General features: G+C 38.8%; 1 protein-coding gene across 2 annotated transcripts; it reads left to right on the top strand.

Annotated features, from left to right (window-relative positions):
- The first annotated feature begins 252 nt into the window (after window positions 1–252).
- Window positions 253–14,268, top strand: LOC131676476 (proton-coupled amino acid transporter 1-like). 2 transcript variants are annotated; one of them, XM_058955540.1, is made up of 5 exons: window positions 253–320; window positions 12,202–12,831; window positions 12,889–13,340; window positions 13,411–13,583; window positions 13,947–14,268. In XM_058955540.1, the coding sequence occupies exons 2-5, from the start codon at window positions 12,202–12,204 to the stop codon at window positions 14,189–14,191; spliced, it is 1,500 nt and encodes a 499-aa protein (XP_058811523.1). In that variant the 5' UTR covers window positions 253–320; the 3' UTR covers window positions 14,192–14,268. The 2 variants fall into 2 exon arrangements, with proteins under 2 accessions (XP_058811523.1, XP_058811522.1); XM_058955539.1 differs by lacking the exon at window positions 253–320 and adding an exon at window positions 5,451–5,586.
- The last annotated feature ends 431 nt before the right edge of the window (window positions 14,269–14,699 follow it).

The following is a 14,699-nucleotide window of genomic DNA, read 5'->3' as shown; positions in this document are numbered from 1 at the left end:
AGGGTGTGGGAAAATTCTCTCTCCAACCTGTACAGACGGGGCGCGGCATCCGCGTCCGAACTGACCGGCCAACGATCAAGTTCACCAACTTGAGCTGCATGGGAAACATTTCTGTTTTAACCGGCGGCGGCGGGCGGGTGGAAAGCGTACAATATGCGTGCACGTGAGAACTTGACCGAATGACCACCCGCCTTATTGCTTATCTCTCTCTCTCTCGCACAGACAGAAACTCGTCGTCAGTTTGTGTTCCGAAGCTACCAGCAACGGTTGGGTGGTTGCGATTCTTCGTCGTTCCCCGTGTGGTCAACAACAAAAGCGCGGTGAGACGAGTTAATTTTTTTCTTCTATTTCGTACGTTTGTTCAATTAGCTAGTACTAAATTAGGTGTTAATTGACGAAAGCTAACGACGAATTCGCAATTCGTTTGAGTCACCGTTAGTGCGAATGAGTCATTGCGTACTTGCGTTCTTCCTGGAAAGACAGTTATGTTTGTGCGCATTGTAGATCCTGTATTATTAGTTTAGGATAAACTCTGATTAAGGTCCTGAATGGACTCAAACGATGACAGATGGGAAAGTGAAAGAAGTAGGCGTAGACTCGCTTCATCAAAGTTGTTAGTAATCGGAATCAGGCCCTTTCCATAGATTTGGTTGATTGTTTTCCATTGATGATGTTTCGCATTCCAATGTTATACGCAAAGATAAACTAAGTGTAGTGCAACAAATCTCAAATTACAAATCTTAGGTGTTTGTCCGTCAGTGCTGAGGGAATTCTAAACGAGAAATTGATAAAAATAGACGAATCAACGAATGAGGAGTAGACTAAATTAAAAGAAAAAGTTTGGGGCTATTTTCCCACAGTACGGTGACATACACGTACGATACTTCATTCAATATTTTGTTTTTATTTCGGTAGTGTTTTTTTATTCCGAGGCGATTTTCGGTTGTGTTTATTGTTTTGTTTTTGATCGGATCACCGATAATGGCAACCACTAATGTAATGTTGCGCAATGATTTTCGTAGTTGTGACAATATTCCACAACGACCTTACCATATCCCGCCAAAAGGTGGAGCTGGTCAGCCGAGGGTTAAGCACAATAACGATTGCTTTCTCGAATAAACTGCTGAATTTTACGCAGTATAGAATTACGTTCATGATGAAACTGTATACAGGTGGCGTCCGTAGGCTTGTTAAACAGTAGTGTATATCCACTTCGCTGCAAACAATCATCAGTGCAAGAATACAAGTATACCGCGACTGTAGCTTGTCAATTAAGGAAAAGGAATGTGCAATACCAGATGAGCACTCTATCTAAAGTACTTTAAAATATAATTACTTAAAAAGTACTTTAAAATATAATTAATTCATCTTAGAAATTTTAAACTGTTCAAAAATACCGTAAAAGCACCACAAAGGTACCACTAATGCGCCATTAAATATCATAATATACACTGAAAGTACCATAAAATAACAAAATGGTACCAAAGAAGCAAGAAGTACCATAAATATGGCATAAAAGTATCATAAAGTTACCATTGAAATACGATAAAATATAAAAAATGTGCTGACTGCACAATAGAAATTCCGCAGAATTACCTCAAATATATCACAAAAATAACAAAACCCAGGTTTTTTACACGTGAGATACGAAACGCCTTAATCAGAAAAACCGCCGTAAAAACACGATTATTCCAAAATTTGCTTTCAAATCGTACCATTTGCCATCAGAGCATGTGTCATAGTGGACGTTTAGCATAACAGACATTGGGCATAGTTTTTATTTTGAGTAAAATGGCATCAGTGTTACTATGCTCGTTTGCAGACGAGTGAAACCCTTTCTCGAACATCACTTTTCAAAAAGGGACAGTTTGTGTTGTTTAGCGAATGACCCGTAGCGTTAATAATTATAATAATAATATTGTTGTATTTCATGATAACATATTGATTACCTTTCGAGTGAATACATTTTATGGTAGATTTTTGTCTTCTTTTAAACATGAGCTGTTCTTTTGCGTTCATTTTTTAAATTATAACATTGATAAATTAAGATAGTTTGTAAACTGTTAAACTTGCGATGTAATGCAGCCGAAATGTTATTACCCGTCTCAATTTTTTTATATTTTTAATTTTTGTTATTTGTATTAGGAACATTCTGGGAAGTGGAATCCTTGGAAAATTTTATAAGTGCCTGCGTGGCCTCTGGCTTGACCGTTCTAACGTGTGTGCCGGACGTCGATCTGATTTGTTGTACAATCTGAACGTAGGACACAAAGTCATGGAAATTAGGCTAGCACTTTCTGAAAACAGTTAAAGTGATCAATATTCTTGTTGAAGGCTCCTGGTAATGCACACGATTGTATATATGTGTTTTCCCTTTCGTTCAAACTTGTTAGGATTATTCAAAGGCAATAATTTTTCTGGACTAGCACATTAGATACGATGTATCGTAGTGCTTATCACAATATTCGTGCTACTGATAAAACTCTGAAATAAATCAACTGTTTATTTTCCTTCTTTGAAACATGAACTGTTCTTTCCACTTATTCAACAATTTATATATTTTATTACTGGTACCCTAAAAAAGTGTGAACCTTGAGATCTCTCATTGTTCGATCGATTGAGTCAGCCCCCACTTTTTGCCTTAACGCAGTCTAGAATACACCACGGGGCTGATGTAAACAGGCCATTACTATACTTAAGCTTGTGCAACCACTGCTGGTTGCTTCTCCGTTATTGATCGTAACCAGCTGAACCAGTAGAGTAGGATATTGCCTGGAGGTAACAAATTTTCCTGTAATGTCCTGGTAATACCAAGTTTTTTATTAATCAATACCAGTAGATAGCAGCAGGAAAGGGAAGGAATGTTAGTCCGACACTTGCGGTTGCTAGAGGCTGTATATACTACACCACCAGTGTTACGGAAGGAATGATGTTGTTAGTAAGGATAGGGATTCGTATACAAATTGTGCATAAAGTCGCGCGACTCGAGGACTCTCTAGGCATCTACTCTTCAACCCCTCAAAAAAGCAAGGGGTGGGTTAAAATTCTCTAGTTTTATTGAACATCCAAACCGGGAGTTCCTAAGCATTTTAATTATTCCACAAAAAATTAACAAAGCAAATAGAAGTGCCTAACATACGTTTTAGGACTAGTGTAATAGTAAATAGTGCGAAAATATCTAAAAACAATTTTAATACAGAAGACAAACTAGCCAAAGGAAAAGCTTCAAAAGTTGTTCGCAAAAGTAATTAGGAATAGTAAACAAACTGATAATATGAAATAATTTTGAGCGGCCAAAATAAGCAGTAAATGTGCCGCATGTGCTTTACTAGGTACATCTCGCCAGTTTCATTTACTATTGTAACTGCTAGACAGAGAAGCAGGCATATTTAATATGAATAGATTTAAAAAAATGGCAAGAAATTAATCTGCCCATTCAAAACAAAATGGAACGTCTAAATGATGCAGAAAATGGAATAGATAGCCCTTTTTTGTCGCTTCTTGCGCCATTGAAGCAATGGATAGAGTACGGAGTCCCATGTCCCATGTACGTAAAATAATGAAATATGCGAAACTGAACTGGATCTACTTGGAGTCAAAAGTTGTAGCTTAACTTCCTAAATGTAACAATATGTATGACCAACCCTGAAATCTTCAGCACGATTTTAAATTATTTTCTACGAAAATGTAAGCACGTCCATGATTGACACAATCGGCTTTTCTTGACAATGGTTTTAGCCACATGGGTTACCATTTTTGACAGCTAATCTAGCAAAAGTAGAGGGGTCAAGGTGGTTAAATGAAAGGTGTGGCCCTATGGATTCAATTTTACAATGATTTTTTTAAATATATGTAACAAACAGTAAAAAAAAGTTCGACTACGTGTCTTTAATGTGAGCTGATTCGAAAAAGACCAAAAACTGTACATGGCTTAATGAACCAATTCGGGAAAAAATTAATAACTGGCATTTTTCACCCGATTTTGATGATTAACAAGTCGTCAGTTGAAAAGTACAAACTCTCTGTAGCACCGTGAAATAGTTTCAGTTATTAGTATTACTAGTTATGGTGATAAAGTCTAGCCCAAATCAAAAGTTATAACTGTTTACAAACATTGTTTATAAACAACATGAACATGAAGAATTTAAACCTTATTGGTTACAATGCACTTGCAGTTCCCTTAAAATTTTCGCATTCCTATTCAAGGCTTCCGCTTAGATAACTAACACCGTGCCGTGTTAATGAAATAATCTCGTCGCAAAAATGTGTTGTACTTGAAAAACGGAAAAGTGCTGGATAGTCTATTAGATAGTTCTAAACATGCACAGCATCCGACTTAATTGATGTACTGCCACAGACAGACAGAAGATTATTTTTTCTCACACAGCTCTGCGATTCAGTTTTTAACGTGCCGCAATGGATGCGATCCATACTTTGACAACAGTGGTTTGATTTTCGTTTACTGGCCGACAAGACAAGGACTATAAATATATTACGAACATAACTAAATTGGTCAGCTATTATGACACTTAAAAGGTCAGAAACAAAATTATTTTGGCGTATATTGGAAATTAAATTTTGAAACAAAATTACTTTCTCAACACAAATAAGGTTAGGAAATTAAACAGGAAAAACGTCAGATGCGGCCACAATGTAGTTGTCAATTATCACAACCGAACCTTCCATTGAACTACCTTGATCCCTATCCTTTTGCTGGGATAACTAACGATAATTCTAACCCATGTGGCTAAATTCACTATCAAACTGAAGATCGATAGTATCAAACGAGGACATGTTTACATTTTTTTTTTGGAAATTAAAATTCATTCTGAAGCTTTAAAGGTTAAACATATGTATTGTTATATTTGGAAAGATGGCTCTATCGATTTATGAAATAAAAGTAGAAATTTATTCTTCATTTAATGACCCAATTGTGTGGCGTTAGGAGTCTATTTATCTGTGGCATTGCATTTTAATTGTCGATACACCACACGACTATTGATAAAAGTTTAATGAAAACTAAAAAAAACACTTCCGCTGAACTGTGTAACAATTGGTGCTTTCGATAACCGACCGGGGTATATTTAATATTTTTTTCATCGCAACTATAATAAGCTAAACAATCACACAGAAAAAAGCTTTGTTGTTTTTGAAGTTCTCACGGTCGCTATGATAGAACAGGGTACCGGTCATAAACGATAAAACCAAACAAATGGTGTACCTACTTTGGCAACAATTGCTTATAATTTCGCTTAGAAACGACTGCAGGTATTTCCCCCCGTTCAAGTTTTAAACGGTTTTTATAACCGGAAAGACCCATCAAGATCCACTCAATTAATTCACTATTCCTAATTGTTTCCACTAGTATCTCAGTCGGCATTAAATTACCGTGAGGAATGCACGGTAATTTAGTTGTCATCGTACGCAGCTGATTTAAGAAAAAATTCCATATCTCCATATTATTGGTTCGTTGTCAGAGCGCTGTGAACCCGAAAGCATAGACTTGTGCTGAGTGAAGCAGAGCGGTATTGCGTGCGAGGTACTCGATAGTGATAATCTTTCACTATTGCTACCTAGTAGCTTATCGTAAGTAACCTTCACTATATAGAGCACGTTTCCACAGAGATGTTGAAATGCGTGTCTGTGATTTATTAGGCCTAATTTAAAATTTTCCGTGAATGTGAACGTTAACATATCTCGCGTGTGTTTTTTGTAAACGACCAATAAGCATTTTGTCAAAATTCTGTTTAAGAGAAAATTTCTTGCTGTTAACATTTAATAAAAGAGAAAATTTTTCTTTTCGTCTACTTCGATGATTTATAATCAGCGAGTAATGGCTCGACCGGGATTTCCCCTCGAAGTGAATTTTGACAGTATGCTTATTGGCCCTTTTCATAAAACGCGCGAGATGTGTTGAGTTCTTTTCTAGGATTTCGGTGGACATTCTATGTCTTATAATTGTGGCAAAAAGTACCTAATGTTTAAAAAATTGGTTTGAAGCAGTAAAATGACTTAGACATGTGCCCTATTCTGCGAAATGTTAAAGTTTCATCTATAAAATAAATTTTTTCGGGTGTAGTGTAGTGTCAAAAGTGGCGTCCAAAATGGCGGCTTTCTCGGAACAAGATTTTTCGAATCAGCGGACATTCTCATTTTTGAACCACTCAACCAATCAACTTTGGGTTTTGCCCGGCTAAAAAAAGACAACATTCTCGGGCGCTGTAATCTACAAAATCGCAATATTTTGATCATCAACGATTTTTTGTAGCAGGCCAAAGTTGAAAAATCATGCGAAAAAACGATACTTTATTTTCAAGTGGCCGCCATTTTGTTTCTATATCGAATTTTTCCATGTTTTTAGGTTGGGGCGCCTCTACGGAATGTAGTCTTCAAGATCGTTTTGGTTTGCTGCTTGTAGACGACGAATTACTACCTTAATAAACATTTTGCAGAATAGCGCACATGTCTAAGTCATTTTACTTCTTCAAAACAAAAATCAAACATCAGATACCTTTTGCACAATTACATAAGAGGACCCCCTTAAGCATTATTTAGACTCTCCGTGGAAATTAACGTGAAGATGTGATGAATACCTTTCATTATTGAAGTCCTATTTACCAGAGTTAAAAACAATCGAAGCTCTTTTTTTATGGCTGGTGGTGGTGAATAGAAAAAATATTCATTCAAAAATCAATGTTATTCATTCAGTTGAATATCGTACAATAATATTCATTTCGCTAATTATCCAGGCAAATATTTTCAAATGGTAAAGCATGTAAAATAACAATTATCATCGCTTACATTGTGGAAGAGCCTACTTTGATTCGTTGCTACACGTTTGCTTCGTGTAATAATCGGAGACGAATGAATACCTCCATGGATGAATGGGCGGTTTGTTCGTTTGACGTTTTCAGCTGCGTCAGTGAATATTGGAAATGAAATGCGGCTGAATATGATCAATTTACATTCAATGAATTTGAATATTTTAAACTCTGCTATTTACACCCTCAGTGAAAATGAACGTGAACACGATGCGCGTCAAATTGTTTTTTATTAGTGCACAGAAATTGATGAAAATGGAACTAAACTATAGTACCACAGAGAAATAGTACATTAATATACTTAGTGAATCCATGTAGAATTATTCGAAAGAATTGAATCAATGCAATTATATTCATATTTCCGGATCATTTCAAATATTCCACGGTGAAATATGTTCGCTGTGGATATTTCACTTTTTCACAGGGAGTGTAATCGCGATGATGGACGGAATTGATGCGGAATGGTGAATATAAATGTCATAGCTGTTCGTTGGAGAACGTTCACCTTCGAACACAAGATTGCATTTTGACAATCTGTAAACTGGCAGTTGAGCGTGAAATCGTTGTTTGCGGCTGAAACTGTTCACGACGTCGTCCACCGTGAACAATGGAAAGTATTCAACAGCTGTTCACGTTCATTTTCACCGAGACCGACCGACCGTCCTTATTTTAAGGGCATGTCCTTAATTTCGACGACTTTGGGGAGCGTCCTTTATTTTACTTCAAATGTCCTGCATGTCAGTCTCATACCACGACATATTTCAAAAGATCAAGTTAATTTCGAGAGAAAAAAAACAACTCAATGCTTATTTTAATTGGTCATATACTTCCAATATTTTGTCAATAAAGTCACTCCTACATGTATACCCTTCGCGACTCAAAATCAAAAAAATGATTCTGCTTCACTTAGAATTCGGACGCATTATTTATTCTTTAGCAACGATTTGCTCGGAAAATACACGTTTTTAGTGATAAAGGCTTCGCCTCGATACGGTCAGCCTTAAAAAAGTTGTACAAGATGGAAGACGAGAGAAGAAAATTGGTCCAGCACAGGCACGTCGAAACCCGACGACCTATCAATCTCAGCATCATTGTGCTATAACATCGAGCTATTTGTACAGCGTACTGAATCGTCCTTCCAGTTTTCTTTAACATCTGCTTGATAATATACAATACTTTTCGATTGGACGAAATTGCGAAATAGAATATCCTTGTGCTCGAAATCCATTTTATTGTCTAGATACTAACTGTAGTACCTCTCGGCTGTAGTGGCAGCTTGACAAATCTAACCAGAACTTCATTGAGCATTTATGAGCCTTCATGAGATAATACATTTCTCTAGAAACTCTCGCTTATAGAGCTTCGAATACAGAGCTTTTATGAGAACAAAAAGCTGGTTTTGAGCGCGTAACTGCAAATTCCTTGCCAGATTATCAGTTTCTGGACAAATTTATCGACGAAAAAGAGGTTGAATTTTCTGGGGACCAGATAAAACGCTTGTTCGGGAGCACGCAAAAATGGGTTTTTCGACGTGGGTGTGTGCAGGATCAATTTTCTGTTCTTTTTACTGGTCCTACCAAGACGAAACTTTCACCACCGAAATATGTGTATTATACAAACAAATAACGGCTAGAACTTTCCAAATCCGACCACTAGAGGTGCTGTTACAGAATTAATGAAATGTCCGACTTCTAAGTGCAACAGAATTTAACATTTGATTAAACATGTCCTTAATTTGCCATCAACCAATCTGATAACACTAGCTTAAATAGTACTGTATTCGGAGGCGAGTGTTCGCCGTGAACAGCGATGACATTTGTATTCACCACTCCGTATCGGTTCCATCCGTCGTCGCGTTTACACTTGCTGTGAACAAGGAAGAATGTCACCGCGAACATATTTCCCCGTTAAAGCCTCACCGTTCAAACTATCAGTGGACGAGAATGTGAACTCAACTCGAACACAAATATTTAGTCAAATATCTTTTTTTTTCTTCGTATATAGTCCCACTAAACGAAATGGCGACTAGGCTGGTCAAAATAAATGCCGGCGAGTGGTAGGCTAGTGAAACATTGTTCTAGGTAACCCGTCGTAACTCGCCAACAACCCGCTCAAATAATGTGGAGTGTGACAAACCTATAACTAAATGGCATATTACTGTACCCATCGATTCATTATAAATAGGGTGACCATATCAGACGAGTAAAAACCCAGGACAGCCGAAAGGAGAATCCCTCCCTCCATTACCTCTCGCTCGAACATGCCTGGCGAAACTCTTGCCATGAGTCTGTTGGAACTTCTTTCGTGAGAGTTTGAACACCGCTTCTTCAGATTAACACAAACGCTACACTACAATAAGCCAAGATTTAAACTTCAATTGAGTGGATGAAATATTTTAAAAATGGTCTGCGAATGACCGGCGATGAGTCTTCAGCACTAAATACACGGCATTAAAGTAAAGTAGAAATATCAACGGCACCAAGTGGCTTCTCTGGGCTATTCCTGACGTAAAGGTAAATGTAGATGCCTGACAATCTCCAATGGCAACCATTACCTCTCGATCTTTCGGCTAGGATAGAAACAACTGCACAAACGACCATTGATTCCAAATTTCGCCAATTTAGCGATTGTTATATCATGGTTCACTCTATCGAAAGCGGCAATAAATAATAAATAATATTAGTTCGAGTCAGTCTCTGTCAAGTATGATGTTAGATACGCACCTTAGTCGCTGAAGTGGTTCCATTATCACCAACTCGAGACAGCGCTCAAAGAAGCTATTCCGTAATAGTTATTGATGTATTGCTTATTTCTGAAATAAAGGTGGACCAGTACGGCTGAATTATAGTAGAATTCCGACAGCACTATTTTGAAATTTTTGACAGCTGACGAAATCTTGACAGATAGCTGCCGGCATTAAGAGACATCGGTTGGTATATTGGTAGACTAGAGTATATATGGTTTTGTTTCTCGTACTCTCGTCGGTCGCAACTGTCACCTAGTGAATAAAACGAGGACTCAATGAAAAAAATATTTTAGGCTTACAGGAGAAAAACCAGGACAATTCAAGCGTTTTCCTCGACATCTTAGAACACCAGGACAGTCAGTTCAAAACCAGGACATGTCATGGGAAACCAGGACAAATGGTCACCCTAATTTAAAAAAAAAAAAAAGGAAATCTTTTTGATGGTAACTTCATACATATTCCTCGATGTTTTAGTACGTTTCACAGTAAAATATGTTCGCAGTGGATATTTCCCTTGTTCATCGCGACGATATGGACGGAACGGAATCGCTGCGGAGTGGTGAATACAGATGTCATCGCTGTTCACGGTGAACGTTCACCATCGAATATCAGATTGCATTTTGACAAACTGTATTGTACCGATAGCAAATTTTCAACTGACGGAAGCAATGACACCGCAGAAAATGCTTCGACAATAAACTTGTGTCCGGCTATTGATGGGACAGAATTGAATAAATCTGCTCAGAGGACTTTTGATTTGTCGGTATCGGAATAACACACAGCGGGAGGACATCGAATCGAAAGCTTAGTTGGAAATTTTTAATATGTATATAGAACACTTTTTCACAATTGTTAAATGCTACTACCATTTTGAACTAAAAGTATTCGTTGTGTTCAAAAAAGGCTAGTGTTAGCCTTTGTAATTTACAGAGCCTATAAGCAAACACACGCAATAGATCATAAATCACTGACTTCGCACATCCAGACGAGTACCCTGATGCCTTGACGCACGCTGAAAAGAAGGAGATGGTCGTACTCCACCTCGGACCTTCCGATTCGAACACCACAAAACATCACTTTTTTATCTCAAAACTTAAAAAAAAAATTATGACTGAACCGCAACAAAACTTACGACACAAGGTTATTTCTTTATATTCTCGACAAACTTATGATTACGGCGTAAAAACCAACTGTCAAAATTCTGTTTGAAGGGAAGTTCTGGACAAACCGTTACGGGCCGAACACAGTTCGCAGCACTTAATGAAAAAGAAAACCCTTCTCTTTCGTTTACTACAAGGATCCATGATTATCCGTTTGCCCGGAATTTTCACTCAAAGTGAATTTTGGACAGTTGGCTTATAAGCCCCAATCATATGTTTGTCGAGTATTTTTCTTTCTGTTTTGTCAGTTTGATCGAAAAAGATCTCACTCATATGTACATAGAAAAAGAAATGTGACTGTGTTGAGTCAGTACGCCATCTGGTATTCGAAGGCAAACTTTCACCGTGAACATGGATGACATTTATATTCACCACTCCCCACGCCTGTGCGCAAGGGCAAGGTTTTGGGGGCTCAAATCCTTCCCATGAGACTTTTGAATTACTTTTGAAATTTGTTTAATTTCCTGATGAGGAATAAAAAATTTATACCGCGCCTTTTTGACACACACAATGTCATTTTCAGCCACTCTCACAGGATTTTTCTAATGTGGTTTTCGTTTGAGGCGAAACTGAGTCAGTTCCTAACCCCAACTGCTATCAAAATGTATGAACTGACAGCGATTGGAGTTAGAACCTGACTCAGTTTCAGGTTCAAGCGAAATCACCATAAGACTTGTTCCTAGAATGACCGACAATCTACAAATAAAGCTTTGAAAAAAAAACCCCTGTGAGGGTGGCGGGAAAAGGATGTAAGTCGAATTGGTCGGCACCGTTGGAGCGGTTTACGTCTCGAGTTTAGATATTAACAACAGTTGTGAGTAGATCAATTAAAAAGCAAAGATCGGTCAGCGAGCTAGCAACAACAGTTATGGAGAAAAATAAGGAACGAACAACACGTACTCGGAGCAAATCGGGATATCATTGCCTAGAGAAAGTTGGCTCACGAAAACTGGCATCGGTATCGAGGAAAATTCCGCCGCCGGGAAACTCTCAGCACCAGCTGGTAGATAACAGATAGACGAGCCTCTTCCACTTCAACGTAGTTCAGTAGAGCATTTTTTACTAAATGAGCCTAATGGGATTGAATTGAATGAATACCTAAACTAATTGAAGGTTCCAGCATCGCTAACTACGCCATCGATCTTCACCTCGTGTGCAGAAATATAGACGCGATTTTCTATCGTAAAGGGACTACTGCTAACGATATCAAGTCAATCACGACTGCTCGCAGTATGTGTGACTCTTTTTAGTTTCATAATAAAGTTACGGCCGAGTACCGTTTGTCGGCTACCGCGCAATAGTTATTTTGTTCAGCGGTTTATTTTTGGGCCAAATGTATACCGCTAAGGACCACCAGAATCATCCTGGAAGACACTTGGGCATAGGGGCTGAGTAGCCTTATGTTACAATTGAATGACTACTTTAACACAAGAATAGAAATCCATCTGATATCAAACATTTGATCTTTTTCCAGATGACCATCACCGTCCCAATCGACGATCGCCATCAAAATGGAACCCACGGCACCCTATCGGACGGCATCTTCAACAATGGTTTCGTGCTGGACGATATACGTGGAATGAAACAAAACGGTGCCAACGAACACCATCACAATGGCAACCACCACGGACACGATCACCACTACCACGTCCACCATCATCACCTCCGAGAGAAACCCGGACACGACTACACGGACGATGTGATCACAAGCCACGGTGTCCAACCGCACCACAAGACGACCTATCTGGAAACGATGACGCACCTGCTCAAAGGTAACATCGGAACCGGTTGCTACGCAATGGGTGATGCGTTCAAAAATGGAGGCCTTATTCTAGCGCCGGTACTTACCGTATTTCTTGGATTCATCTGCGTGCACTGTCAGCACGTTCTGCTCAATTGTGCCAGTAAGCTTCATCTCGATCAGCAAACCAAAGGCCATCCACCGGATTATGCGGAAACGGTTGGACTTTGCTTCAAAACCGGTCCTCCCCGGTTTCGACGCTTTGCTAAACCGATGAAGATGGCGGTGAATATTTTCATCTGTGTAACGCAGCTGGGCTTTTGCTGTATATATTTTGTCTTCATCAGCTCGAATTTCAAACAGGTTTGACACGGTTTTTTTTATCTAACTGAATTTTGACTCATCTATTTTTATTTTCAGATCTTCGATCGCTACGACCTGACCCTTGACGTACACTACCACATGGCTCTTCTACTGATCCCCATCATTCTAACCGCAATCATTACCAAGTTAAAATTTCTATCCTACTGTTCAATGATTGCCAACATCTTCATGTCCCTAGGCATAGGCATCACCTTTTACTACGCTGGACAAGATCTTCCTCCGCTAACGGATCGTCGCTTCGTTGCCAACTGGGATCAGCTACCTCTGTTTTTTGGTACAGCAATTTTTGCCTTCGAAGGGATCGCCCTGGTCCTTCCACTTCAGAACGAAATGAAACAGCCTCAGGATTTCAGCAAAACATTTGGCGTACTGAATCTCGGTTCGGTGTTTATCGTAGCGCTTTTCACCAGCTTCGGTTTTGTAGGTTACCTCAAGTGGGGCGAAGATGTGGAAGGAACCATGACGCTGAATCTGCCGGATGGTGAGATGTAATTCTATCACTGTTTATATTATCATTGCACATTTCATTTGATGGTTTCTTCTATTATATGTCTACAGTTTGGCCGAAAGCGTCAAGGTAATGATCGCACTTGGTGTATTGCTGGGGTACGCCTTGCAATTCTTCGTGGCGATTGCCATTATGTGGCCATCGGTGCAGTGTCGCTTGAACATCACCAAGCACAAGACAGCGGCCGAGATGGGTTTCCGGGTGGTGATGGTATTTGTCACGTGTAAGTTACAGAAGATTTTATAGTCAGAATTTCTTGGTTGGACACTTTTTAACTGGACCGCGTTTTAGTTGATCCTCCCCTTGTTGGATCCATTATTCAACTAAAAAGCATCTGAATGTCGAAATCTCATGTCAAATTTGCTTTTCGACAATCAATTTGGCAATTATTAGAGATGTGAACAGATGCATTTACACTATTAACGTCTCCTTGGAAGTTTTTGAAATCTGTCAGTCGGTCTACAACTAACGAATCAACGTCGTTTGTTGAACAAAGGGTATGGCCCAACCAGCGAATCACGACTGTAAAGCCTTCACCAACTCACAATAATTCTTCAAGTAAACCATATTGTTCGTATCTCCACAGTCGTCATCGCCGAATGCGTTCCAAAGCTTAGCCTGTTTATCTCGTTGATCGGTGCACTGTGTTCGACGGCGTTGGCGCTGATGTTTCCACCGATTATCGAACTGATCGTGGCGTACTCGGACGCAGAACAGAAAGTGGGTTCGTTTTTATTGGCTAAAAACATTTTCATTCTGCTACTGGCGTTACTGGGGTTCTTCACTGGAAGCTACGAAAGTTTGACAAAAATAATTCAAGGGCTGTTATGAGTTACTTTAGTGGAAGCTGTGCCGTGTAATTGTTGTTTAGTTTTAACATTATTGATATTTTATTTATTTGTTTTGTTACGAGCAATAAAGTATACAATCTATCGTTCAACTGTTGGTGACATCAAATATGAACAGAAAAGAATCACTGTCGACAACTGTCATTCGTACACGGGTTTTGTTAAACTTTGGAGCGAAGCTTCCTTGATCGGATTCAAAAATAAAATCAGTAATAGTAATAATAAAAGCAGGCATTCTGCTCAGTTCCACTCGGCTTCATTTTGACGTGATCGCTAGCGTTGATTCGGCGCTAGCTTAGTCCTAAGTCACTAAGTTAGTGTCGGATTCTGATGAGACGAAGTCGAAACCGCAAATTCCATGACTAACTTAGTTATAGGTTTTGTGTTCTTCACGCGCAAAGATGGTTTTAAACAATTTTTCTCTGTAATGGAGAAAAAATAGGTTTTTACTAAAATTGTTCTCCACTAGGAGGAGAAATATAGCATAGAGA

This window comes from Topomyia yanbarensis, chromosome 1, assembly GCF_030247195.1.
Source record: "Topomyia yanbarensis strain Yona2022 chromosome 1, ASM3024719v1, whole genome shotgun sequence".
In the NCBI taxonomy this organism is placed as follows: Eukaryota; Metazoa; Arthropoda; class Insecta; order Diptera; family Culicidae; genus Topomyia; species Topomyia yanbarensis.
This window is presented reverse-complemented; position numbering and strand designations above follow the sequence as displayed.

What these genes read in the sequence shown, in the direction of transcription:
- LOC131676476 (XM_058955540.1), top strand. Translation starts at nt 12,202, where the DNA reads ATGACCATCACCGTCCCAATCGACGATCGCCATCAAAATGGAACCCAC. An exon ending in AATCTGCCGGATGGTGAGAT is followed by an intron (nt 13,341 to 13,410) that starts GTAATTCTATCA and finishes ATATGTCTACAG; the next exon opens with TTTGGCCGAAAGCGTCAAGG. An exon ending in GGTGATGGTATTTGTCACGT is followed by an intron (nt 13,584 to 13,946) that starts GTAAGTTACAGA and finishes GTATCTCCACAG; the next exon opens with TCGTCATCGCCGAATGCGTT.